Raw genomic sequence first — 26,306 nt, 5'->3', positions numbered from 1 at the left:
CATTGATGTAAGGATAGTTAGGATAGGAAAATATTTAGCCAAGATACAACTATTTGAAAATCTGGAATCTGAGGGAGCAAAAAAAATCTAAATATTGATAAAATCGCTAAAAAAGTTGTCCAAATAAAGTTCTTGGCAATGCATATTACTAAACAAACATTAAGTTTTGATATATTTACAGTAGGAAATTTAAAAAATATCTTCATGGAACATAATCTTTACTTAATATCCTAATGATTTTTGGCGTAAAAGAAAAATCGATAATTTTGACATACGCAATGTATTTTTGCCTATTGCTACAAGTATACCCATGCTACTTAAGACTTAAAGGAGTAGTTCACTTTCAGAACTAAAATGTACAGATAATGTACTCACCCCCTTGTCATCCAAGATGTTCGTGTCTTTCTTTCTTTAATCGTGAAGAAATGGTGATTTTTGAGGAAAACATTTCAGGATTTCTCTCCATATAATGGACTTCTATGTTGCCCCCGAGTTTGAACTTCCAAAATGCAGCTTCAAAGTGCTCTAAACGATCACAGCCAAGGAAAGAAGGGTCTTGTCAAGCAAAACGATGGGTTATTTTCTAAAAAAAAAAGACAATTTATATACTTTTTTAACCTCAAATGCTCGTCTTGGCTAGCTCGGCAAGATAAGCATTTGAGATTAAAAAGTATACAAGTGATAAATGTTTTTAGAAAATAACCCATCATTTCGCTAGATAAGACCCTTCTTTCTCGACTGGGATCATTTAGAGCCCATTTGAAGCTGCATTTAAACTGCATTTTGGAAGTTCAGACACCATAGAAGTCCATTATATGGAGAGAAATCCTGAAATGTTTTCCTCAAAAAACATAATTTCCTTACGACTGAAGAAAAACAAGACATGAACATTTTGGATGACAAGGGGATGAGTACATTATCTGTTAATTTTTGTTCTGAAAGTGAACTACTCCTTTAAGTCTTTTGCAGCAGCAGTCGTCCAGAAGAAAGCAGAGAAAAAGGTACTCCTTTCAAACGTCCAAATAAAGATCATTTTAGATGTTTAAATACTATTTGGAGCATTAAGATGACTAGAAGATGACTCATTTTTGTGAAAAGCTCAAATTCGACCACAATTCCAAAAATTGTTTATAACTTCTTTTGCCTGTAGCTTAAAATGAGTAGAGTGGGAGACCAGCTAGACCTAAATTAAACCAGCTTAGGCTTAATCAGGTTAACTAGTGAATGAGATGTTGAACTGATGCTGTAGGTTTTCTTCAGTTCTTTGCAAAGCTCATTATTAATGACACATTTTTAAGAGTTTGTACCTCAGTATAGGAGAAGTCCTCTTTGATGTGGAAGAAGCGTGTGTTATATGACTCCAGCTTGACTTCAAGGAAGTGCTCTGGTGTGTGAGGCTGTAAAAAAGACAGGGCGATTTAAGATTACAGTAATAAAACACTGAATAATATCTTCTTACTAGATGTTTGCACTTACAACCTGCATATACAACTGAATTAACTTGAAGTGCCATTGTGGTTAATGGCACTTCCAACTGTGGCAAAAGGTGAAATTATATTATATGAACATGCTGACACACAGGGAGATGTATTTAATGATATATATTAGTGATAGACTAATATGCTGCCTCCGCTCTGGTGAATGAGCATTTATTTTCCATTCATTTTCACTTCTAACCTTACAGATGAATGGACAACACATAATTTGTTTTCATTTTTTATTCATTATTTCATTAGAAGTTCTTGTGTATTTTTTCCTGTCATTAGCTATAGAAAATAACATTTATTTTTGTTGTCTTTATTTTAAAATGGCTGTCACTGCTATAAATATTCATTGATATAAATATATCAAATATAGTAAATAAATATATACATAAATTGACCTAAACTGCGGTATGGCATCAGTAAGATTTTTAATGTTTTTCAATAAAAAATAATAAATAAAATTTTTTAATAAAAAAATCCACACAAATCTGTAATATTTTGAAATATTATTTCAATGCAAAATAATTTTCTATGTGAATACATTTTGAAAATATAATTTTAATTTATACCTGTGATGCAAAGCTGAATTTTAAGCATCGCTACTTCAGTCTTCAGTGTCACATGATCTTTCAGAAATCATTCAAATATGCTGATTTATTATCAGTGTTGATTAATATTTAGCTGGAACCTGTGATACTTTTTCTCAGGATTCTTTAATAAATAAAACGTTAAAAAGAAAAAAATAATAGAATTTAGTAAATTTTGATTTTAAAATTTATTTTAAAGAAATTAATACTTTTATTTACCAAGGATGTAATAAAGGATTAAAAAGTGATAGTAAAGACTTATATTGTTAGAAACGATTTATATTTTGAATAAATGCTGTTATTTTTTATCCATCAAAGAATCCTAAAATGTGAAAACTGTTTCCAACATTGATCATAAAAATAATAAATCAGCATATTAGAATGATTTCTGAATGATCATGTGACACTAAAGACTGGAGTAATGATGCTGAAAATTCAGCTTTACATCACAGGTATAAATTGCATTTTAAAATATATTCATATAGAAAACAGTTATTTTATTATTTATTATTTTATTCACATAGAAAACTGTTATTAGACTGAAGTAATGATGCTAAAAAAAGCTTTGCATATATTTTAAAATATATTAAAACTTTTTAAACATTTTAAACTGCAAAACTGCAATACTATTTCACAATATTGCGGTTTTTGCTATTTTTCTGTATTTTTAATCATAAGCATATAAGAATTCTTTTTTTTTTTTTTTTCGGCAGTGTATATTTTAAATATAATTTGTCAAAAATATTAAAATTTAAAATTTAGAATTGAATTGAATTTATGACATGTAAATTGTGAATGTATAACATATTATTTTATTATATTATTTTTATTACACCACAATGTTTTTAATATGTATAATGTAGAAATATATATCGATAATATAAATAATTTTAAAATATTAAAATGTAATTTAATTTATGATATGTAAATTGTGAATCTATAACATATTATTATTATATTATATTATATTATTTGTTTATTACACCACCATTTTTTTACATGTATAATGTAGAAATATATATATCAATAATATAAGTAATTTAATTTATATGTAAATTGTAAGTCTATAACGTATTATTATTTATATTTTTGTTACACCACAGTTTTTAATATGTATAATGTAGAAATATATATCAATAATATAAATAATTTTAAAATATTAAAATGTAATTTAATTTATGATATGTAAATTGTGAATCTATAACATATTATTATTATATTATATTATATTATATTATTTGTTTATTACACCACCATTTTTTTACATGTATAATGTAGAAATATATATATCAATAATATAAGTAATTTAATTTATATGTAAATTGTAAGTCTATAACATATTATTTTTTTGTATTATATTATTTATATTTTTATTACACCAGTTTTTAATATGTATAATGTAGAAATATATATCAATAATATAAATAATTTTAAAATATTAAAATGTAATTTAATTTATGATATGTAAATTGTGAATCTATAACATATTATTATTATATTATATTATTTGTTTATTACACCACCATTTTTAACATGTATAATGTAGAAATATAGATCAATAATATAAGTAATTTAATTTATATGTAAATTGTAAGTCTATAACATATTATTTTTTTATATTATATTATTTATATTTTTATTACACCACAGTTTTTAATATGTATAATGTAGAAATATATATATCAATAATATAAATAATTTTAAAATATTAAAATGTAATTTAATTTATGATATGTAAATTGTGAATCTATAACATATTATTATTATATTATATTATATTATTTGTTTATTACACCACAAATTTTTAACATGTATAATGTAGAAATATAGATCAATAATATAAGTAATTTAATTTATATGTAAATTGTAAGTCTATAACATATTATTTTTTTTATATTATATTATTTATATTTTTTTACACCACAGTTTTTAATATGTATAATGTAGAAATATATATCAATAATATAAATAATTTTAAAATATTAAAATGTAATTTAATTTATGATATGTAAATTGCGAATCTATAACATATTTATATTATTTTATTTTCATTACACCACAAATTTTTTAACATGTATAATGTAGAAATATATATCAATAATATAAGTAATTTAATTTATATGTAAATTGTAAGTCTATAACATATTATTTTTTTATATTATATTATTTTTATTACACCACAGTTTTTAATATGTATAATGTAGAAATATATATCAATAATATAAATAATTTTAAAATATTAAAATGCAATTTCATTTATGATATGTAAATTGTGAATCTATAACATATTATTATTATATTATATTATATTATATTATTTGTTTATTACACCACAAATTTTTAACATGTATAATGTAGAAATATATATCAATAATATAAGTAATTTAATTTATGTGTAAATTGTAAGTCTATAACATATTATTTTTTTATATTATATTATTTTTATTACACCACAGTTTTTAATATGTATAATGTAGAAATATATATCAATAATTTAAATAATTTAAAAATATTAAAATGTAATTTCATTTATGATAAGTAAATTGTAAATCTATAACATATTATATTATATTTTTTTTATTACACCACAATTTTTTAAAACATGTATAATGTAGAAATATATATCAATAATATAAATCATTTTATCATTATATTATATATAGTATATTACATTTGTACAATTCTATTTATGTGGGTATAGACATTTAAAAAGTATTTCAGTCAACCACTAAGAATCAAAGTTTGCACACCTGCTGAACAAATGCCAACGCTGCATATTCTCGTTTATCCTGTACAATTTGATTGCCAGGAGATAAGCAAACACCTGCGAGACTAACAAAAGCATTGCAATTTGTTTCTTTATACATCATCTTGAGTGCATCAGGGAACTTGGAGGAATCCAGCAGGAGCGTCCCACATCCGACCCACAGCATCACACTAGACTTCAAACACAGATGCTTTGTAAAGTCAAAAGTGTCTTCTCACCAGTTTGGAGCGAGGCAGTTTTTTGGGCATAGGCACATCTACGACGGGCATCTCGGTGTATTTGGGGTAGGCTTCAGCCATGCAGTCGCTGGGGCCGCTGCCGGGGGGAATCAGCGCTTTGATCTTCACTCTTTCACAACCCTTCACCGAGCAGAACGCAAAGTCTTCCTTCTCATTGTGCGCTTTGATTTTAAGGAAGAGCAGCCTGCGGGGAAGACGGCAGACAGACATCAGAGAGAGAGAAAGAAACAGATCAGCGCACGGACGTCAGCGACAGCGGGAGTTTGGAAGCCGTGACACTTTTAAAGCGACACATCAAAACTTATAATTGACAAAACTGCAGCGTTTAGCATCCAGCCTCCTGGGTAATTTCAGAGCAGTTCCAATCGAGTGATACTCCTCACTCCTACAATTTAATTATGTTTCATTAGCACTGACACGGCTAAATTAAGTACAGCTATTTTTCATCCTCTATCAAAACACAGATGGCTTATAGTAACTATAGTGACTTTCCATTAAGCCAGGCAATAGAAAAACATGTGTTTAATTCAATATATTTACCAATGCTGTAAACACATTTATTTAATTGAGTTATGTGTGTCTTTTCTTTTAAAACTTATCATGCCCACATGCGCCCGTTTATCAGAAAAAGTTGGAGAAAGACCTTCTTTGCGGGTTATTAATTAAAAAAATAAAGCCAGATGGGACATTTGGCAACTGTAAAATCATTTGCTCTCTTTTTATGGTCAAATATAATTATCAGTTTAACAAGCTAAATATCACTCATGAGCAAAACATTCAAAGTGATAAAAGTGTATTGTCAAAAAACATGAATGTAAAATGAATGTAATATTATTTTCATAAAGTGTGGGGTGTGGGAAGTTGTTTTTATTACTGAATGATTGCATATTTGATTTTATTTCAAGAGCAGGCATTAATTACAAAAATGCATTCCTGTGATTGCTAAATATTCTTGTGAAAAGCGTGACTCAAAATTTGAAGCAATATTTATTAATTTATTTATTTTTAAGAACTGTCTTTTCTTCAGCAAGGACACATTAAATAAACAAAAATATGTCAGGAAAGACATTATGTTTTTATTATATAAAAATAATTGTATTTATTCCAAAGGTGATGCTTGCTGAATATTCAGCTTTGCATATATATATATATATATATATATAATATAAAATATAATAAAAAATTGCACTTTATTAAAACACACAAAAAATAATATTAATAAATATTAATAGAAATGGCACTTTATTAAATAGTAAAAAATATATGAATATTTAGATACATATTATATATGTATATATATATATATATATATATATATATACATATTATATATGTATATATATATATATATATATATATATATATATATATATATATAATATTTATGAATTCAATATTTATATAAATTGCACTTTAAAATACAATAATATAGTAAAATTAAATATTTATATAAATAATAATAATATATATATGTATATATATATATTTAAATTGCACTTTATTAAAATAAAAAAATATTATGTTATAGTGAGTAAAGTAAATTTATTATGTAACAAATAAGTTTTTTTAAAGTTATATATATATAAAATATACACACACTAAAATTCAAAAATTAAAATTCAATATTTATATAAATATTATTAATTGCACTTCATTAAAATTAAATAAAAAACACAACAAATATTAAATATTTATATAAATATATATTAAAATAAACTCTTCAAATTCAAATATTGTATTATAGTACAGTAAAGTAATTTATTATGTAAATTTTTTTTATTTTAAAGTTAATGGCTAACTATATATAATTATATTACACACACACACACACACACACACACACACACATATATATATATATATATATATATATATATATATATAAAATATTTATAATATAAACATTAATATAAAATGCACTTGACTAAAATTAAACAATATTATACCAATATCACTATTAAATACTTTCGTACTGGTGCAGGGATGTGAGGGAGGCGGAGTGAAAGTCCACAACACCAACCCCCTGACGCTGATTAGTTGGAACACTGTTTGTTTTTCTGTGGAATGGTTGATAGCACCAATTGTTTTTTTGGCATATCTCGGACCCTAGGCTGACCACAGAGATGCATTTTTTTTACAGCCAATTTATGGGGCAGGCAGCGAGCGGATCGTGAAGAAAGGTAAGCTGAATGTGACACTTAATGTTTCAGGCTTGAAATCACTGATACAGCCTTTAACATATTAATACAAGCTGGGAGCCACTGGGAGTTTAAAACTAATTAATTAAATTATTTGCATGCTGATTTAAATAATCAGTAATGCATTTGGTCAACTATTAGAGCATCAACACTAAGTCTGGGTCGTCTTTTCCTGATCCTGTTCCCAAACGTCTCTGCATCATTTCCTTCTCAATAAAAACAGGCCATTTCTATTTGGCATGGCATCTCTTTCCACATTTACTAGCACAACAGCTGCAGCTGCAAGCAGGAGTGCAGATAGTGTCGCATAGGGACTATATGAAGCCAGCTGTTATCTGTCCACACGGAGACGCATCTGCTCTTACCCAGTGTCCTCCTCCCAGTAGTAATATCCTCTCGTCTGGTGAGAGTGGCCCATCTTTTCTCTCTGAGAGGTCCTCATGAACACCCCAGTCTTCCTGGTCTCTTTGGTGAGGCGGTTGTGGATGTCAGAGATAATGGTGAACTCTGTGCCCTTTGGGTAGCAGATGCCCACATTCATCCAGTCATTTCTGTAAAAGAAGCAACAAACACGGCTGTCATGAGTAACTGGAGACTGACAGACTAGTACCTGCATCAATCACTAGGGGGCGCAACAGTTCTGGTTCAGAAAATCTGGGTATTTTATTAAATATAATTGACGATCATTGTTACCAGCGTTGCTATTTTAATCTGGGAGTGACATGAAAGTGTGCACATCTTTTATGTGCTATGCTTTATTCTGGCACCTGTTTGTGAAGTATTGGATTATCTTTTATCTAACAAGTAAAATATTAATATAAATACCAACAAAGGAAAATCAAAAGCAACAGCATGACTGTCACAACCCTGTCTGTCATTGGTTTCACCCATTGTCTTCCCCTGCCATTCTGTTGTGATTTGGTTTAGCCCTATGATTAGTCTTCGTTAGTGTCATCTGTATCACCTGTGTTTTCTTGATTAGTTTGCCTTTATAAGTCTGTCTTTGAGTTTAGTCTTTTGTCGGTCTTTAACGTTATCTGGATGTGTGTGAAAGCCCTCTGTGTTCCTGCCTGTTCCTGCCTTGTTCATCTTGGAGAATTCTATTAAATTTACTGTTGATTGTTAATCTCGTCTATCGTCTCGTCTCGTCCTGCACACCCGCGTGACAGAAAGACCGACCCAAAAAAAATTCACGGCGTCTTCCCCTGCGTTTATTTTCCGTTTTTTTTTGTATCAGTGTTTAGTTTATTTTTTTTTCCCCCGTCATGAATGATCCCGCCGTCCTCATCCTCCTCCTGAAGCAGGGGAACCGCTCTCTCGAGGACCACACCAGAGACTTTATATTCCTCGCCCCGTTTACGCACTACCCGGACAGTTGCCTATGCACGTTCTACCGCGTGGGACTTAATGATAACATCCAGAGGCAGCTGTCCGGGGAGGGTCCTCGAGAGAGCCTCGCCGACTACATCGAGTGGGTGCTGGTGTCCAGCAGAGCTTCGTTGACCGCGAAGGATGACACCAGCCCCACTCCAGACCCAGAACCCAGCCCAACATCACCCCGACAAGCGGAGTTGCAGCCCGAGCCCACCGACGATGGAGAGCCCGAGCCGAGAGCGACAGAGCCAGAGCCGGACCCATCGGACCAGGTGCGAGAGCCGACTGCTACATCCGCGACGGTGGAGTGTGACGTGGAGCAAGAGAGGGCTACAGAGAGCCCTGCCCACTGCACCACCACTGGGGGTGAGAATGAGCAACACTCTGGGGACTTAATAGACTTTTCCACAGAACCACTGGCCTGCCTGAACTTCCCACCCACCCGCCCTCTTCTGCCTATGCCTGAGTCTCCGCTGGTCCCGTCCAGCCATCCTGAGTCTCCGCTGGTCCCGTCCAGCCATCCTGAATCTCCGCTGGTCCCGTCCAGCCATCCTGAGTCTCCGCTGGTCCCGTCCAGCCATCCTGAATCTCCGCTGGTCCCGTCCAGCCGTCCTGAATCTCCGCTATCACCTGTCAGTCCCCCTGCTCACCCTCAGTCATCCACCTGTGCAGTGGGCTCGCCGCGGGACTGCCAGCTTCCATCGGCGTCTCGGCTGGAGGATTCCTCAGCTCCGCCTCCAGCCTCCGAGTCCTGGACTCCGCCTCGGCCCTTCGACCCCGCGGTTCCACCACGGCTCTCGACGCCCTCCTCTCCACCGTCGCCCGTCGATCCACCAGCTCCACCGGGCTCCATCGTCTTTCCGGCTCCGCCCTGGTCAGTCGTCACCCCATCGGCTCCTCAGGACTCTGCTCCTCCGGCTGTGCCTCGTCGCGCCGTCCCACCGGCTCCTTGGGACTCCTCCTTCCTGCGGGCACAGCCTCCATCCTCTGTCGCTCCGGCTCCGCCGCGGATCTCCGGGACTCCGCCTCCGCCTCGGGCGCCAGAGCCTGCTCCACCTTGGCCCTCCGGATCCTCGGCGTCACCCCGGATCATCGGCTCTCCGTCTCCGCCTCGGGCTCCTCCGCCATCTGCTCCGCCTCTGTCGGTCGGCCCCATGGAGTCGGCACGCCTTCCTCCACCATGGCTCCTCCCTCCGTCGGCTCCACCGTGGGCCATCATCATGGCTGTGGTCTGGGTCAGTTCCTCCTGCTTCAGGTCCCTCCTGTTTCCTCCCTGGCTCCTCCCACCTTCGTCGCCCCCCTGGACTCTAATGACTTTGTTTGTTGTCCCCCTCCAGGGGTACCGTCCTCCGCCCAAGCCTCCTCCCTTATGTACTCTGTTTTTCCGCCCCTCTCATTTCTTCCACGGCGCGAGGACGCGCCTTTCCGGAGGGGGGCGTGATGTCACAACCCTGTCTGTCATTGGTTTCACCCATTGTCTTCCCCTGCCATTCTGTTGTGATTTGGTTTAGCCCTATGATTAGTCTTCGTTAGTGTCATCTGTATCACCTGTGTTTTCTTGATTAGTTTGCCTTTATAAGTCTGTCTTTGAGTTTAGTCTTTTGTCGGTCTTTAACGTTATCTGGATGTGTGTGAAAGCCCTCTGTGTTCCTGCCTGTTCCTGCCTTGTTCATCTTGGAGAATTCTATTAAATTTACTGTTGATTGTTAATCTCGTCTATCGTCTCGTCTCGTCCTGCACACCCGCGTGACAATGACGCTCTTAACTGTCTCTTAATGAAGTAAAAATTGCTTTATGTTTTTACAAGTAATTATTCAAGACAAATAAACAAACAGTGAGTAATTAAACCGAGAACAAAGAAACAAACTACAAGCAAGTCAGACACAAACAAACAGATGAAGTAAACACTAAACAGTGCTTAAAATATTTAAGAAAAGACTCATAATGAAGCAATCAAATTCACAATGATATACATTATTAACTGTCATAATATGATACATTATTGGGATTATGTTGGAGTTGTACTGAGTAGCAGATTTTTAATTAAATTCAGCTGTACTGTTTTTTTTTTCTGTGTTCACATTTGATCCTAGTGAGCTCATTACAGCTACTTAAGTTATCCAGCCAAGAGCAGTGAGTAATTTTCATGATGTGCTGTTAATATTGTGGTTTGATTATAATTAATGACATAGCGAGAGGCCTATTAGGCTGTATTTATACTCAAAAGCCTAACATACATATTGAGATGACACAAATATTAGCTAGTGTTCTAAGCACTCCTCTAATCTGTCATTGGTTGGACAAACAGAATGCCCTGCCCTCAAATCCCTATGTCTATGCATAGACGTATGCGTCTGCTATAGAATGACTATATATATCTACATATATGTACATGACTATGCAACAAATTATTTTTATTACAAATATTTTACATTTATTATTTAAATTAAATTATGCATTCAACATTTTAAGCAACATTAAAATATGCAATTTAAACAAATCAATAAAGAAATATATATTACTATTGCAACAATACTATAGTAAAATGAATGAAAATGAATGAAAAATTACCTAGACTGCATTGATTTATTATTACTAATTATTATTGCAAAATATTTTTTATTGTATTAATTAATTGTTATTATTATAAATAAATAAAACACACTACATACTATTGTTTTTATGTTAAATGTCTGAAATAAGTTTGCAGTGAACACAATCTCAAGATATATAAGGACTATTGTAACTCAGACTTTCAGGAAAAGTATTTATTTTATCACACATTCACCCGTTTATTATTATTATTATTATTTTTTTTTGAAGAATTGTCTTTTGACATGTTGAATCGATAAAAACTGATAGTAAAGTATTTTATTATTTTACATTTTAATTTTAAAGGTAATGGCTATATATATATATATATATATATATATAGAGAGAGAGAGAGAGAGAGAGAGAGAGAGAGAGAGATAGTCAAATTAAAAATAAACATTTAGATTAATATTAATATAAACTGCATTAAAATATTTATTATTTATTAATCTAATGCTTTATTGTTTATATTAAAACACTATATTAATGATACATGATTATACATTAATAATATTTTTAATTAATACAAGCTTGGCCCATAGCTAAAACTGTTTAATTAGATTCATTATTTAATTATTTGTATACTGATTTAAATAATTATTATTGTATTTAGTAAACTACTGTAGCATTTGTACACATGCACCAACACTGAGTCTACTATAATACTATAGTATCATAAAATAAATGAAAAAATAAAACATATTTTTATTATATGATAAAATAATTAAAAGAAGAAATAATTATAAAAATAACATTCATTATTATTCCAAATATTTTTTTAATTATACTAATTAAACAAAAATAAATATAATAATAATAATATAATAAAGAAATATACTACTATTGCAATAGTACAGAAATTATTATTATTGTTAATAATAGTAATCATTTATAATAGTCGTTATCTCTTAGCTTTTAAACTTAAAATTATACAGATTTATTATTTTAATGGAAAACATCAGAAAGACCCTAAAGCTTCTCTCTAGTTGACAACAGATATTAATTATTAAGGATTAAAAATTCACTTTGCATTTTGTCAACAAAAAACGCTTGAACCTGATTGAAGGGAAAACTAGCAAGACTATAGAAGGCGGCAGGAATTACATATTTTTGTAGGCAAAAACCCAGAAACGACATTCATTGTATCACTTCCGGTTTCTTTGCCCTGTCAATTTTGGTTAAATGTCTTAAATAAACTTGTAGTGAACACAAGCTCGATATATAATATTCTAAGTGCTTTTCTTTTTTGTTTGTTTTAATTAGTTATCACACATGCACACATTTATCAGTAAAAGATGGAGAATGACTTCTTAATGGGTCATTAATTTAAAAAAAATAAAGCCAGATGGGACTTTTGGCAACAGTAAAATCATTTGCACACTTTTTATGCTTAAAAATAATTATCACCAGTTTAACAAGCAAAATATCACTCATGAGTGAAACATTCAAAGTGATAAAAGCATCTTGTCAAAACACAGAAATGTAAATGTAATATTATGTCCATAAAGTGTGGGGAAAAGTTGTTTTTGTAATTGACTGATTGCAGATTTCATTTCAGTTTTTTGTTTGGCAAGAGATATTTTTTTCAAGAGGATTCATTAAGGCAAAAAACTCATTTATTCCTGGGATTGCAAACATTTTTTGTGGAAACTGTGATTCAAACTTTCAATTAAATCTTTTTTTTGAAGAAGAAGAAGTGTGTCTTTTTTATTCAGCAAGGACATGTTAAGTTGATCAAAAATTACAGTAAAGACATTTATTATTTTACGTTTTTTTCAAAGGTAATGGCTGCTGAATATTCAGCTTTGCCTTTATTTAATTTTAATTATATATATAAGAGTTTAATTTTATAATTATATAAGAGTTTATTTGAAAAAACGATAACTCTACTTTTTTTAAATGCTCACAAATCTTTTATTATGTTATGTTTTTGTGTTTTATTGTGTAAGCTGTATTTTTAGATAAATATGAACATAAATTGCAATTATATATAAAAAAAACCATTACAACATTAATTCAATGCTTTATTATTTATATTAATACATGATAATAATGATACATGACTATGCATGATATTAATATATTAATACAAGCTGGGAGCCCCTAGGAATTAAAAAAGTGGATAATTAGATTGATTATTTTATTATTGGTACACTAATTTAAATCATTTGTATTGTATTTAGTAAACTACTGTAGCATTTGTACACATGCACCAACACTGAGTCTACTATAATACAATACTATCATAAAATAAATGATTTTTTTATATAATAAAATAATTGAAATGAAGGAAATAATGACAAAAATAATACTTATTATTATTCCAAATAATCATTTTATTATTTAAATTATACAAATTAAGCAATAAAGAAATATACTACTATTGCAATAGTACTGAAATGATAATAACTATAATTAATAACAGTAATAATTTATAATGGTCTTAATTTCTTTGCTTTAAAACTTTAAATTATAGAGCTTTTATATTTTGGCAAAACACCTCAGTAAGTTGACAAAAGATATTAATTATTAAAAATATCAAATTTACTTTGAACTTTGTCAACAAAAAAAGCTTGAAACTGAGTGAAATAAAAACTTTAATGATATATTTTTGTAGGCCAAAACCTGGAAAGGACATTCATTTTTTCACTTCTGGTTCCATCGCCCTGAAGTCAATTTGTTTTTTGAAGGTTTTTTGGTTAAACGCCTGAAATAAAAGTGGTAAACACAAGCTCAGGATATGTAAGAACTATTCTAACTTAAACTTTCAGAAAAAGTTTTTTTTTTGTCAGAAGTGTAGTGATGGTGAAGTCATGTGACCATGGTGTAGTTTGTTTGTAGCCTACATTTAGCTTTTAACTTGTGGTGATTGTATTTAGGCAGGAAGTTTTACAACTTTTTTGCTCACAGAGCTTATTTTCTACAATAATCCAAAAGCTAATGGAAAAATCCTATTGGGAACCAGAGTAATATGTGACCCTGAACCACAAAAGGGTCATAAAGGTACATTTTTTAAAATTGAGATTTAAACGTCATCTGAGAGCTGAATACAGCTTTCCATTGAAGTATAGTTTGTTAGAATAGGACAATATTTGACTGAGATAGAACTATTTGAAAATTTGAGGGTGCAAAAAATTCAAAATACTGAGAAAATCGCCTTTAAATTTGTCCAAATTAAGTTCTTGGCAGTACATATTACTAATAAAAAATGTAGTAAATATCTTCAAGGAACATGATCTTGCCTTAATATCCTAATGATTTTTAGCATAAAAGTAACATACCATGTATTTTGGCTATTGCTACAAATATTCCTGTGCAACTTATAACTGGTTTTGTGGTCCAGGGTCACATAAGAGCTTCTCAGCTGGCCTACAAAAATCCATCATCACTGCAGCACAGAGTCAATGGAGTCGATCGCTCACTGACCTGTTGAAGTTAATAAGCCAGATGGTGACCTCGGCAGGAGCCGCTTGGTCCCAGTGCATGGTGTATCCTTTTTCCAGCATGACCACAGGCTGAAACTGCTGGTAGTGGTTCCTCTTCCCCAGAGCACCAACCAGCTCCAGCGGCTTGTCTGGATACTCATCCTTCACCATCTTCATGTTCAGGTTGGCTGGGTTTCGGGTCTGGACGTAAATCTGGAGGGGGGGGGCAGAATATTTTGCATGGTATTTAAGTGTGCGAGAAAACACCTTTAAGTGTTTGACAGCTTTGACAGATTGATTGCCTTTCTCTCGGGAAACAAATTTCTAAGAAGACTAACAAGGTGTCTGGCTTTGTTGGAGAAAGTAAACAGGAGTTCTTGGAATGCACCTAACAAGGTGCTGCTGTTTGCGTGTAGATGCTTGTTTACCGATTGGCTGAATGAAGGCCGCTGACACCAAACATGGGAATGTTTCTGGAGTAACAGGGTGGCTGTGGGTCGGACTCACCTGGGCGTAGTGCCCGCTGCAGATGGCAGCTCTCCAGTCGGGGATGTCAATGCAGTCAGGATGTCTCAGGAGCCAGTTGTCCTCTTTGACTAGGAAAGCGCCTGGGTATTCGCTCACAGAGCCGTCGATGTCGTGGAAAATGGTTGTCTTGTCGCCATCCATCTCCATCTTGTTAAACCAGGGGCCCGGTTCACCAAAAAACACACGCGAGGTGATCTAGAGACGTGATCGGAGACATGAGAAAATAACACACTATTTACGATTCACTACTTTTGAAAAATCAATTTTTAAAACCTATATCTGATAAACAGTAGTCAACATTTGATTTGGTTCAAAACCTTTCATCAAAGTTATCCTAAACCCAAAAGAAGACCTGTTCTTGACTTAGGACAACTTCGATTAACTTATTGTTTCACTTCAAATGTTGTCTACTGGATATATCTAAAATAAGTCTTTAATGCTTACCAAAGCTGCATTTATTTGATTAAAAATACAGTAAAATCTGTAATATTGTGAAATGTTATTATAATTTAAAATAACTTTTTTGTATTGTAATATATTTAAGAATAGAATTTATTCCTGTCTTGCAAAACCGAATTTTCAGCACCATTACAGCAGTCTTCACCTGATCCTTCAGAAATCATTCTAATATGCTGATTTATTATTGTTATTATCAGTGCTCAAAACCATTGTTCTGCTTTATATTTTAATGGAAACAAAAATATTAAATCACAATTACTAATTCAGGATTCTTTTGTGGATAGAAAGATTTTTGACAAAAAATTTTTTTAGCAAAATATATATTTTTCAGTTTAATGCATCCTTGCTGAAATAAAGAAATAAATAATAAAATAAAATAAACTAACTCTACATTAAATAGCCAACTGGTAATGCTTATTTTTGGATATTCGGGTTTTTAGAAAGCAATTACAATACATAAAAAAATTTAACTAATATTATAATAATATTATCTATTAATATTTCTGACTCTTTTAACATCATAAACCAGTTCTGCCTACTTATAGCAAGTATATTTAGGCACTACCAGCCAAAGATTTTGAACAGTAAGATCTTTTATGTTTTTTTGCTCACCATGCCTGCATTTATTTGATCCAAAGTATACAGCAAAAACTGTAAAATTCGGAAATATTTTTACTATTTAAAATAACTGTTTTCTATTCTTGAATACATTTTAAAATTAAATGTATTCCTGTGATCAAATCTAAATTTTCAGCATCATTACTCCAGTTTTTAATGTCACATGATCCTTCAGAAATTATTATTATTATTATCAATATTTTTTTCAGGATTGTTTGATAAATAGAAAGATCCAAAGATCAGCATTTATCTGAAATAAAAAGCTTTTGCAACATTATACATTTTTGAAAATTAAATTATAGAAATTAATACTTTTTTAGCAAGGATGCTTTAAATTGATCAAAGATGATAATAAAACATGTTACAAAAGATTTCTATTTCAGATAAACGCTGTTCTTCTGAACTTTCTATTCATCAAAAAAATTGAAAAAAATCTACTCAGCTGTTTTCAACAATCATAATAATAAATGTTTTTTTGAGCAGCAAATCAGAATATTAGAATGATTTCTGAAGGATCATGTGACTGGAGTAATGACAGAAAAAAAATTACATTTCAAAATATATTCAAATAGAAAACAGTTGTGTTAAATAGTAAAAATATTTACTTTTTTTAGTTTTTGCTGTACTTTGGAGTAAACATATACAGGCTTGATGAGCAGAAGATGAGCTTACTGTTCAAATACTATATCGTTATAAATGAGCGTCAGTATTTCTACTGTCATACAGTATGCACTAACACACAATCCTAATCAGATCAGTGCTTTAGGCTTTGCAGCCAATGAAGCCTCATATCTGACTATTGAAAGTGACAGGAGGATGGGAGAGAGGTGATTATAACCAGAGGAAGGACAACCTCTGTCAGCGAGAAGACACTCTAAAATGTTATAATCCTCTTTGACATCCTGCACAAAATCAATCAGAGTTCCTGGAATAGCTCAGAGACAGTGACCCCATCCACTTCTATTAAGAAGCACAAAGAGAGCTGACATAAGGGGTCACAAAGAGCACAAAGATCTGGATGATACCGGACATCGCTCAAGGGGCCGGCGCTTACCGGCACGTCATCGAAGGTGATGTCTGTGACGTTGTTGTTCGGGCAGCTCTGCCATGAGTTGTTCAGGCGGAAGCCAAAAGCGCTGGTGTGTCGCCCGTCGAGCGCAATGAATTTGCGGAAAGTGCAATTCTGGATGTTGATTGGCCCGTCGTAGATTTGCATTCCACGAATAGGGAAGTCCCTGCAGGAGAAATGGCGACGACACACATGAACAGGTTTGCACTCATCAAATAACACTTATGATTGATGGGACATTTGTTCCATGTAATGCAACGGACAATGAATAGTTTAAAATATGTGACCCTGGACCACAAAATGTATGGGTCAAAATGATTCATTTTTCTTTTATGCCAAAAATCATTAGGATATTAAGTAAATATCATGGTGATATTTCGTAAATTTCTTACTGTAAATCTATCAAAAGTTAATTTTTAATTAGGAATATGCATTGCTAGGAACTTCATTTGGACAACTTTAAAGGTGATTTTCTCAATATTTAGATTTTTTTTGCACCCTCAGATTCCAGATTCTCTGCCAAATATTTCATAACAAACCATACATCAATAAGCTAATTTATTCTGCTTTTATTCAGATTTGACTTGTTTTGTAGTGCAGGTTCCACATATGAACTGAGAAAAACACTGACAAAATCAACAGAAATTATATTTTGAGAAACGAGATGCACTAAATGGAAACAAAAAAGGTATTTTAGTATGATTTATTTACTAGTGTTTATTAATAATAGCTTCTAATTTTAATTTTACTTTCAGTTTTAGTAACTCCAGATATTTTTGTCATTTCTAATTCATTTTTATTTGAGTTTTTCAGTTATTTGAGTTTATTTTTATCTCCAGAAAGTAGTTTTAGTTTCCGGTGCGAACTTTCTAATTTTTGTTTAGTTTTTCATCTAATATTTATGATTTATTTCAGCTTTATCTCAATAAAAACGGCTTAATAGTTTTTCTTTAATGATAATGAAAATATTGCATTCATAAAAATCTTTTTTGCTTTGCCTCAAGAAAACTTTTAGATAACGTGACTAAGACTAACTTTTGTTGTTATTAACAATATTTTGAATTATTTTTATTTTTAATATTATTAGTTCTAATGATAGTTTCATTTTTTAGTAATTTTATTATGTGCTTTTGTCATATTTTTTTTTCATTTTTCAATTTATTTCCATTTAGTAAATTTACTGATTTAATTTAAACTTGTTTCATTTAGTTGCCAAAACAAACTTTCAAATTTTTCGTAATATTTATGTTATTTTATTTCAGCTTTATTTCAATGAATAAAATATGTTAATAGTTTTAATTAACAATAATAACCCTGAATTAAATAACAAAATTTTGATTTGTATATTCATACAATATATTTTTGCTTTGTCTTGAGAAAAAAAAAATATTATTACTATTTAAACAAGACAGAAAAGATTAATGTGTGACCTCTGTGGGTTTGGAAACAGTCATAAGGAATAAAGCACACTGCGTTTTCTCTGTTTTCTTTCTCATTTCGAATAGCTATAACTTTCTGTCCCAGTGGTGGAAACTCGCCAAACTTGGCATGCATGAAGGGTCTGGGGTTAATTGCATTTTCTTTCATTTTGGGATGGATGGGATGTATGGTTGCCTAGCAACTAGCGGTTCAATTTTCAACATTTTAAACGTCCGCTGCCCTGAGCTTAAAATTTCACGGTCCTTCTCATGAGGGCCCATTACCTTCACCATGTACAGTAAGTTATTTTATCATATTTTATTTTCCTATGAGCTGCTTATCAGACGCAGATTTTTATATGGGATCTTTGGATAGCCGGTGTCAATTTGTAGACGCTACAATGCAAGATTGCGAATGCAAATGACAATAACGTTAAAGGTAAAGTGCGGTAAATTTATGTTTCACAAGTTTGCTGCCACTTCACCTTTAAAATGTGGCTTATCCTTTTACAAACAACTGCTCTTTCAAGAAAACTATTTCAAATGACAGTGATGGTTGAATTGTCAAATTAAAGTTCTTTTCCACAATCTAAAAGAATAATGCTTGAAGTTTAAAGAAGGCACCTGACACTTTTACAGAGTAAGAGAGAGATTGTTTTCACTTTGACTCTCATGGGTGCAATAAAGATGGTGGTAAAAGTGTTTTATCATTCAATTTTCTGTACACATCCATGCAAATCCGGCATTTTCTATAGGAGCAGAAGACAGAATATAAAGTGACAGATGCTGAGCTGCAATATTACAGATGAAAGTCAAGCAGATGATATCCTTGAGCCCTGTCAGGTATAAAGGAGTCTAGTGATAAATTGCTCTGAGACGTCAGAGAAAACAAAGTAAAAGCTGAAACTTTGGATTGATTGCTTCTCAATTGTAAACACAAAACTCACTAAGCATATTTCATCTTTACAGCAGTTTCCTCCACCGGCTAGATTCCACTAATTGTGGCTTGCAGCTATATTTATTTTTGCTATTTAGTTTACTGCAGGTGTTGCAGACACACTTCATCTTCAGTCCTCACAGCAGTCAACATTGACTTTTTTTACGTTCTTAAAGGAGAAGTTCACTTTCAGAACAAACATTTACAGATAATTTACTCACTCTAAGATGTGCATGTCTTTTTTTCTTCAGTTATAAAGAAATTGTTTTTTGAGGAAAACATTTCAGGATTTCTTTCCATATAGTGGACTTCTGTGGAGTTTAAACTTCCAAAATGCAGTTTAAATGCAGCTTCAAATGACTCTAAATGATCCCAACTGAGGAATAAGAGGCTTATCTAGCAAAATGATTGGCTATTTAAAAAAAAAAAAAATTACGATTTATATACTTTTTAACCTCAAATGCTCGTCTTATCTAGCTTTGCGTGTACTCTGTGCATTCTGCTTCAAGACAGTTAGGGTATGTCGAAAAACTCCCATCTCATTTTCACTTCCAGCTTCAAAATCGTTCTACATCTCTGTTTTACCTTTTTTTTGTTTGAAAGTGTGCTTGATCTTTGCATGTTAACTTTGTAAACACTGTGTTGGTACTTCTGCAGCAATGTAGGATGATTTTGAAGTTAAAGTAGAAAATGAGACAGGAGTTTTTCGACATACCCTAACTGTCTTGAACCAGAATACACATAATACACGCAGAGCTGGACAAGATGAGCATTTGAGGTTAAAACGTATATAAATTGTCTATTTTTTTTTTAAATAACCAATCTTTTTGCTAGATAAGACCCATCTTCCTTGGCTGGGATTGTTTTGAGACCTTTGAAACTGCATTTAAACTGCTAAAAGTCCACTATATGGAGAGAAATCCTGAAATGTTTTCCTTAAAAAACAATTTCTTTACGACTGAAGAAAGAAAGACGTGAACATCTTGGATGACAAGGGGGTGAGTACATTATTTTTGCTCTGGATGTGAACGTCTCCTTTAAAGAAATAGTTCACCCAAAAATGAAAAGGTACTCACCCTCAGGCCATCCAAAATGTAGATGAGTTAGTTTCATCATTGAAACAGATTTGCAGAAACTAGCATTACATCACCAATGAATCCTCTGCAGTGAATGGGTGCCATCAGAATGAGAGTCCAAACAGCTAAAAAATATATCACAAGCAATCCACACAACTCAAGTCCATCAATTACCATCTTGTGAAATGAAAAGCTGCAGGTTTGTAAGAAACAAATCCACCATTAATGTGTTTTAACTTTAAACTGTTGCTTCCGGCTAAAATATGAGTCCATAATAATCCATAATAAAACTTCATCCTTCCTCCAAGTCCATCCTCTGTTGTCCTCTCACATCAAAATCCACTGACATTTCTGACATACAATACAACTTTTTCACTGGAGAACCAATATTATGGATAGAAGACTTGTATTTTAGCCATCAAAATGCAAATTTTAATGCTAACAGAAGCACAGCTTTTCGCTTCACAAGATGTTATCTGATGGACTGGAGTGGTGTGGAATAATTGTGGATTATTGTGATGTTTTTGTAAGCAGTTTGGACTCTCATTCTGACGGCACCCATTCACTGCAGAGGATCCATTGGTGAGCAAGTGATATAATGCTGCATTTCTCCAAATCTGTTCGGATGAACAAACAACCTCATATACATCTTGGATGGACTGGCAATGAAGAAATGTTCAGCATTTACATAACTGGGCGAACTGTTCCTAATTTCAGAGAAAAAACACGATTGACATTACAATGTCTTGATCCAATCAACTCCTGATGGACAAAATCAAACCCTACCCAACCTTTTGCATATAAATGCCATATATGCGCATATATTAACAGAAATAAACTGGTTGCAAATGCAGATTTGTACTGACAACCCACTTAAGCCTACGGGCAACAAAAGTTGCTTAAGGCTCTATCACGCTTGTGCCATTTGTAATTATTTCTTTCAGTGTTTTAAAAACAGTTCTTTCAGTTCACCAGCTCTAGAACAGCTAATTCAGTGATATCTGTCAGATAACGGGCACATTTTCAAACTGCCATTCCACAAAAATGGCTTACAGCAAATGTGGGCATTAATAGGTCAAAGTCAAAACCAAGGTCGGAGTGATTTTTCTCTTTGCAAGGCCACCGAAATGAACAAATGTCTCCCTGGAAACCTTAGTGCACACTTCCACACCATTGACAGCACTGTTAAATGTTTTAAAGTGCAAAAACAAGATAAATGGTCAACGGTGTTCGCAACACTCACACTCCTCTGGGCAGAGACCTGCCGAGATGATCGGGGCCGCCCGGACCCCAGGATTGATCATTCAGGTCGGGCATCCCTCTGTTGGCGCTCTCTCCCACAAACAAAGAGTTCTTCACCTCCTGACGGGAGCCGTCGTCATCCGGAAAGGTTCCTCCGCTGAGCACGAAAACAGAAGCACAAAGTGAGAAAAACGCTGTGCGAATCCACACCTTTTGAGAAAACACACCAGATCTCTGCTGCGTTCTCACCAATAAATTACTTTCACATTCCCACAAAAGCCCTGAGTCCTTCTCTGCATCTTAAGAAGACGCCCATATATGGCATTTTCCAATTACAGGCACTACGCCCTGTGCTATAATGAATTCAGCAAATATGAACACATTTCATTTTTAGACTGCTGAAATGTGTGCAAAGAAAATAATAGAATAAAGGAAAAATGGTGATTAGTAGGTTTACCTGGCGAGAGTCAGGCCGATTCCATTATCAGCGAACCTGCGTGCAATTAAGATGAAGGAATATGTCAGTGCTGACCGCGTGCCATGCACACCACAATAGCGCTCAACAGATTCTGGAGCGCAGACAATCTCAAGTGACTCACATGCATGATTGAAGTCATAAATCTGTGTCAGAGATGCATAACAGAACGAGCATTTACTTGTTTGTATAAATGTAGATGTTTTAGTGAGGATATGGTTAATCCCTCACAAGCAAAAAAATTTTATTTTAAAAATAAAATGCATTTAAATGATCAGTTTTAAAGAAGCTCTTTAGTGGATGTATTTTGTAAGTGATATTTCATATGTTGAGCTTTAGTGATTATACTGTTTCATCATACAAAAACAACTGTTCATTTTAAACAAGATAGTAAACATTCAATTAAAAATAAAATATAATATGCGGATATGAGATAATGGCATAAATGCTAGGTGAAAATTTAAGATTAAATATCCCATCTGTATATGACTGAATAAAATCAAAATAAAATAAAATAAAATAAAAAATTAAAAAATTAAATAAAAAAATTAATTAAAAACAACAAATAAATAAAATAAAATGTTAAGATGATGACATAATGGCATAAATGCCATTGGACAATTTAAGATTAAATGTCCCTTCTGTATATGACTAAATAAAAAAATTAAATATGCTGTTAAGATGACATAATGAAAGTTAAATTGAATTAAATTAAATTAAAAATAAAATAAAATAAAATATTATGATGACAAAATGACAAAAGCCAATGGAAAATTTACAATTAAATGCCTCATCCTTATATAACTGAACAAAAAAATAAAATAAAAAATAAAATAAAATAAAATAATGTTAAGAAGATGACATATTGACATAAATGCCAGTGGACAATTTAAGATTAAATATCTGTATATATGTATGTATTATATTCTGTATATGACTAAATAAAAAATAAAATACAATAAAAATAAAAAATAAAAATAATAATAAAATAAAACAAGAAGATGACATAAATGCCATTGGACAATTTAAGATTAAATGTCCCTTCTGTATATGACTAAATAAAAAAATTAAATATGCTGTTAAGATGACATAATGACATAAATAACAGTGGAAATTTTAAGATTAAATGTCCCAGAAAAATAAATAAATAAATAAATAAATAAAATTAAATATTAGGAAGTTGACAAAATTACATAAATGCCAATGGAAAATTTAAATTTAAATGCCTCATCCTTATATAACTGAATGAAAAATAATAAAATAAAATAAAATATTAAAAAGACAAGACATTATAAAATATATGCCATTGGAAAATTTAAGATTAAATAATAATAAAAAAATAAAAAATAAAATAAACTAATACTAGATAATGCTTACTGGCAATCGTCCAACCAAACATCTCCTCCTCTCAGCCATGCACCATGGTCCTGGTTCTTGTAGGCCACAAAATGGTGAACTAGAGCAGGAGCTCTTGGTTTGAAGGGGTCTGCGTCCTGGTGTGGGCTGTATCTGCCAAAGAAGGGCACAGCATGATTGCAAATTAATTGGATCAACTGTATAATTTATTGTCCCTGCTTAAAAGACCCGAATGGCACACTGGTCCAGTCAGAACAGTCATGTTATTAACTTAGCTGGTGTGCTGGTTAAGTAGCAGCATGCTCTTTGTAGTTGCCAAAGTGGTAGAATGTTGGCTTCAAAAGACTTAAAATACAGAGCATTTGTATAGTTTTGTCATTATGGAGCAGGGGTGAGAAAATGCAAATGCTAACCTCGCTCCAACGAGGGAGAGATAGGGTCTTTTGTCCTTCGCATTAGCCTCTGTCGTCTTTACTCCATGATCGAGCATCATCCCCGCCTACAATAACACATACATATCAAAACATGAAAAACCGGACCTCGTTCATCAGTCAATCTGGAGTAAGATGTTACTTTAGTTCTAGACTAAATGTGAACATGCATTAATTCATCTCACTTACAAAAAAAAAAAAAAAAACAGAGAAATGCAACTCAGAATATGATTAAAATCTGCAATAATTAAATGTTAAATAATACAGAAATATCCCATTTTGCTGACTTTTGATGATCCAATTCAACCATCCTAATAAGTAAAAATTACTTAAGATAAACTAATATGTGACCCTGGACCACAAAACCAGTCATAAGGTTAAATTTTACAAAACTGAGATGTATACATCATATGAAAGCTCAATAAATAATATTGATGTATGGTTTGTTAGGATAGTGCAATATTTGGCTGAGATACATCTATTTGAAAATCTGGAATCTGAGGGTGCAAAAAAATCTAAATACTGAGAAAATCACCTTTAAAGTTGTCCAAATTAAGTTCTTAACAATGCATATTACTAATCAAAAATTACATTTTGATATGTTTACAGTAGGAATATTACAAAATATCTTCATGGAACATGATCTTTACTTAATTTCCCAATGATTTTTGGCATAAAAGAAAAATCAATAATTTTGACCCATACAATGTATTTTTGGCTATTGCTACAAATATACCCCAGCGACTTAAGACTGGTTTTGTGGTCCAGGGTCACATATTTGTTTTTCTTTTTTATTGCTGAAGAGTGTTGAACTTTCTTCTTCTGCATTCTACTGTACCATTGTCAATTGTGAATTTACTTTTCCTTCAGCCTAAGGGTTTTGGTGTGAAAGTGCTTTTACATTTGCCAAAAACAGACCTTTTTTTAATTAAAAACAAACAGCCCTGCCCAGATTTAAAAAGTAACATACAAGTAACGTTACTTTTAAAAGTAACTTTTCCCAACACTGTTCATCAAATTGTAGAACCATTTAAAATGAACTAGTGAGGGCAAAATGGTGAAAAACTGCACAAAACTCTGGGGTCGGTAAGATAAAAAAAAAGGAAATAAAATTAATACTTTTATTCATCAAGGATGCATTAAATCGACTGAAAGTGACAGCAAAGAGTTTCTATATTAAAAAATTCTGTTCACTTTCTATTTTTCAAAAAAATTAAAAAATACAAATCCTAAAAAAATGTTATAATGTAAAAATAAATATTCATTGTTATATTTAAATATAATATTATAATAAATATAGATTATTATATTAAAAATAAATGCTGTTGAACTAGTGAAGGCAAAATGGTGAAAAACTGCACAAAACTCGAGTCAGTAAGAATTAAAAAAAATATATATATATATATTTTTATTTATCAAGGATGCATTAAATCGATTGCAAGTGACAGTTTCTAGTTTAAAAAATTCTGTTCACTTTCTATTTAAAATAAAACTAAAAAAATGTAATAATGTAAAAAATAAATATTTATTATTATATTATATTATATTATTATAGTTCAAATAAATGCTGTTCTTTTGAACTTTCTGTTCCTCGAAGAATTATAAAAAATATTAACAAGGGCAACTACTTTCAATATTGATAATAAATATTTCTTGAGCAGCAAATCAGCATATTAGAATAATTTCTGAAGGATCATGTGACACCTAAGACTGTAGTACTGATGTAAATTCAGCTTTGCTATAAATTATAAATTATCTTTTAAAATATATTCACATAGAAAACAGTTGTTTGAAATTGTAATAATATTTCACAATTTTACTGCATTTTTGATCAAATTAATGCAGCCTTTAGACTTTCAGCAACTTTCAGACTTGCTGAAACATTTAAAAAACTTTAAAAACTCTTACCAAACTTTGAAACAATCCTTTTATCTAAATAAAACATGCAAAAAAAAAAACAAACAAACAAAAAAAAAAACACCACAGTTTTCCTCACTGTAAAAGCTTGGTGTCATAAAGATAAGTTGCACT

The 26,306-nt window shown here is 32.0% G+C and overlaps 1 protein-coding gene across 1 annotated transcript in view; it reads right to left on the bottom strand.

Moving 5' to 3' along the window:
• LOC141332323 (cell migration-inducing and hyaluronan-binding protein-like) overlaps nt 1-24,338 on the bottom strand; it is a 32,993-nt gene extending 8,655 nt beyond the window's left edge. The window contains exons 1-10 of the mRNA XM_073837459.1: nt 24,258-24,338; nt 23,866-23,997; nt 22,471-22,506; nt 22,015-22,170; nt 17,326-17,506; nt 15,174-15,389; nt 14,668-14,879; nt 7,641-7,826; nt 5,057-5,261; nt 1,308-1,397 (exon numbers count right to left, since the gene is read on the bottom strand). Of these exons, the coding sequence (XP_073693560.1) occupies nt 1,308-1,397; nt 5,057-5,261; nt 7,641-7,826; nt 14,668-14,879; nt 15,174-15,389; nt 17,326-17,506; nt 22,015-22,170; nt 22,471-22,506; nt 23,866-23,997; nt 24,258-24,337 (1,494 nt within the window). The 5' untranslated portion in view covers nt 24,338. The remainder of the gene's footprint in view (nt 1-1,307; nt 1,398-5,056; nt 5,262-7,640; nt 7,827-14,667; nt 14,880-15,173; nt 15,390-17,325; nt 17,507-22,014; nt 22,171-22,470; nt 22,507-23,865; nt 23,998-24,257) is intronic.
• Between the last annotated feature and the right edge of the window lie 1,968 nt (nt 24,339-26,306).

Source organism: Garra rufa, chromosome 3, assembly GCF_049309525.1.
Source record: "Garra rufa chromosome 3, GarRuf1.0, whole genome shotgun sequence".
Taxonomy (NCBI): Eukaryota; Metazoa; Chordata; class Actinopteri; order Cypriniformes; family Cyprinidae; genus Garra; species Garra rufa.
This window is presented reverse-complemented; position numbering and strand designations above follow the sequence as displayed.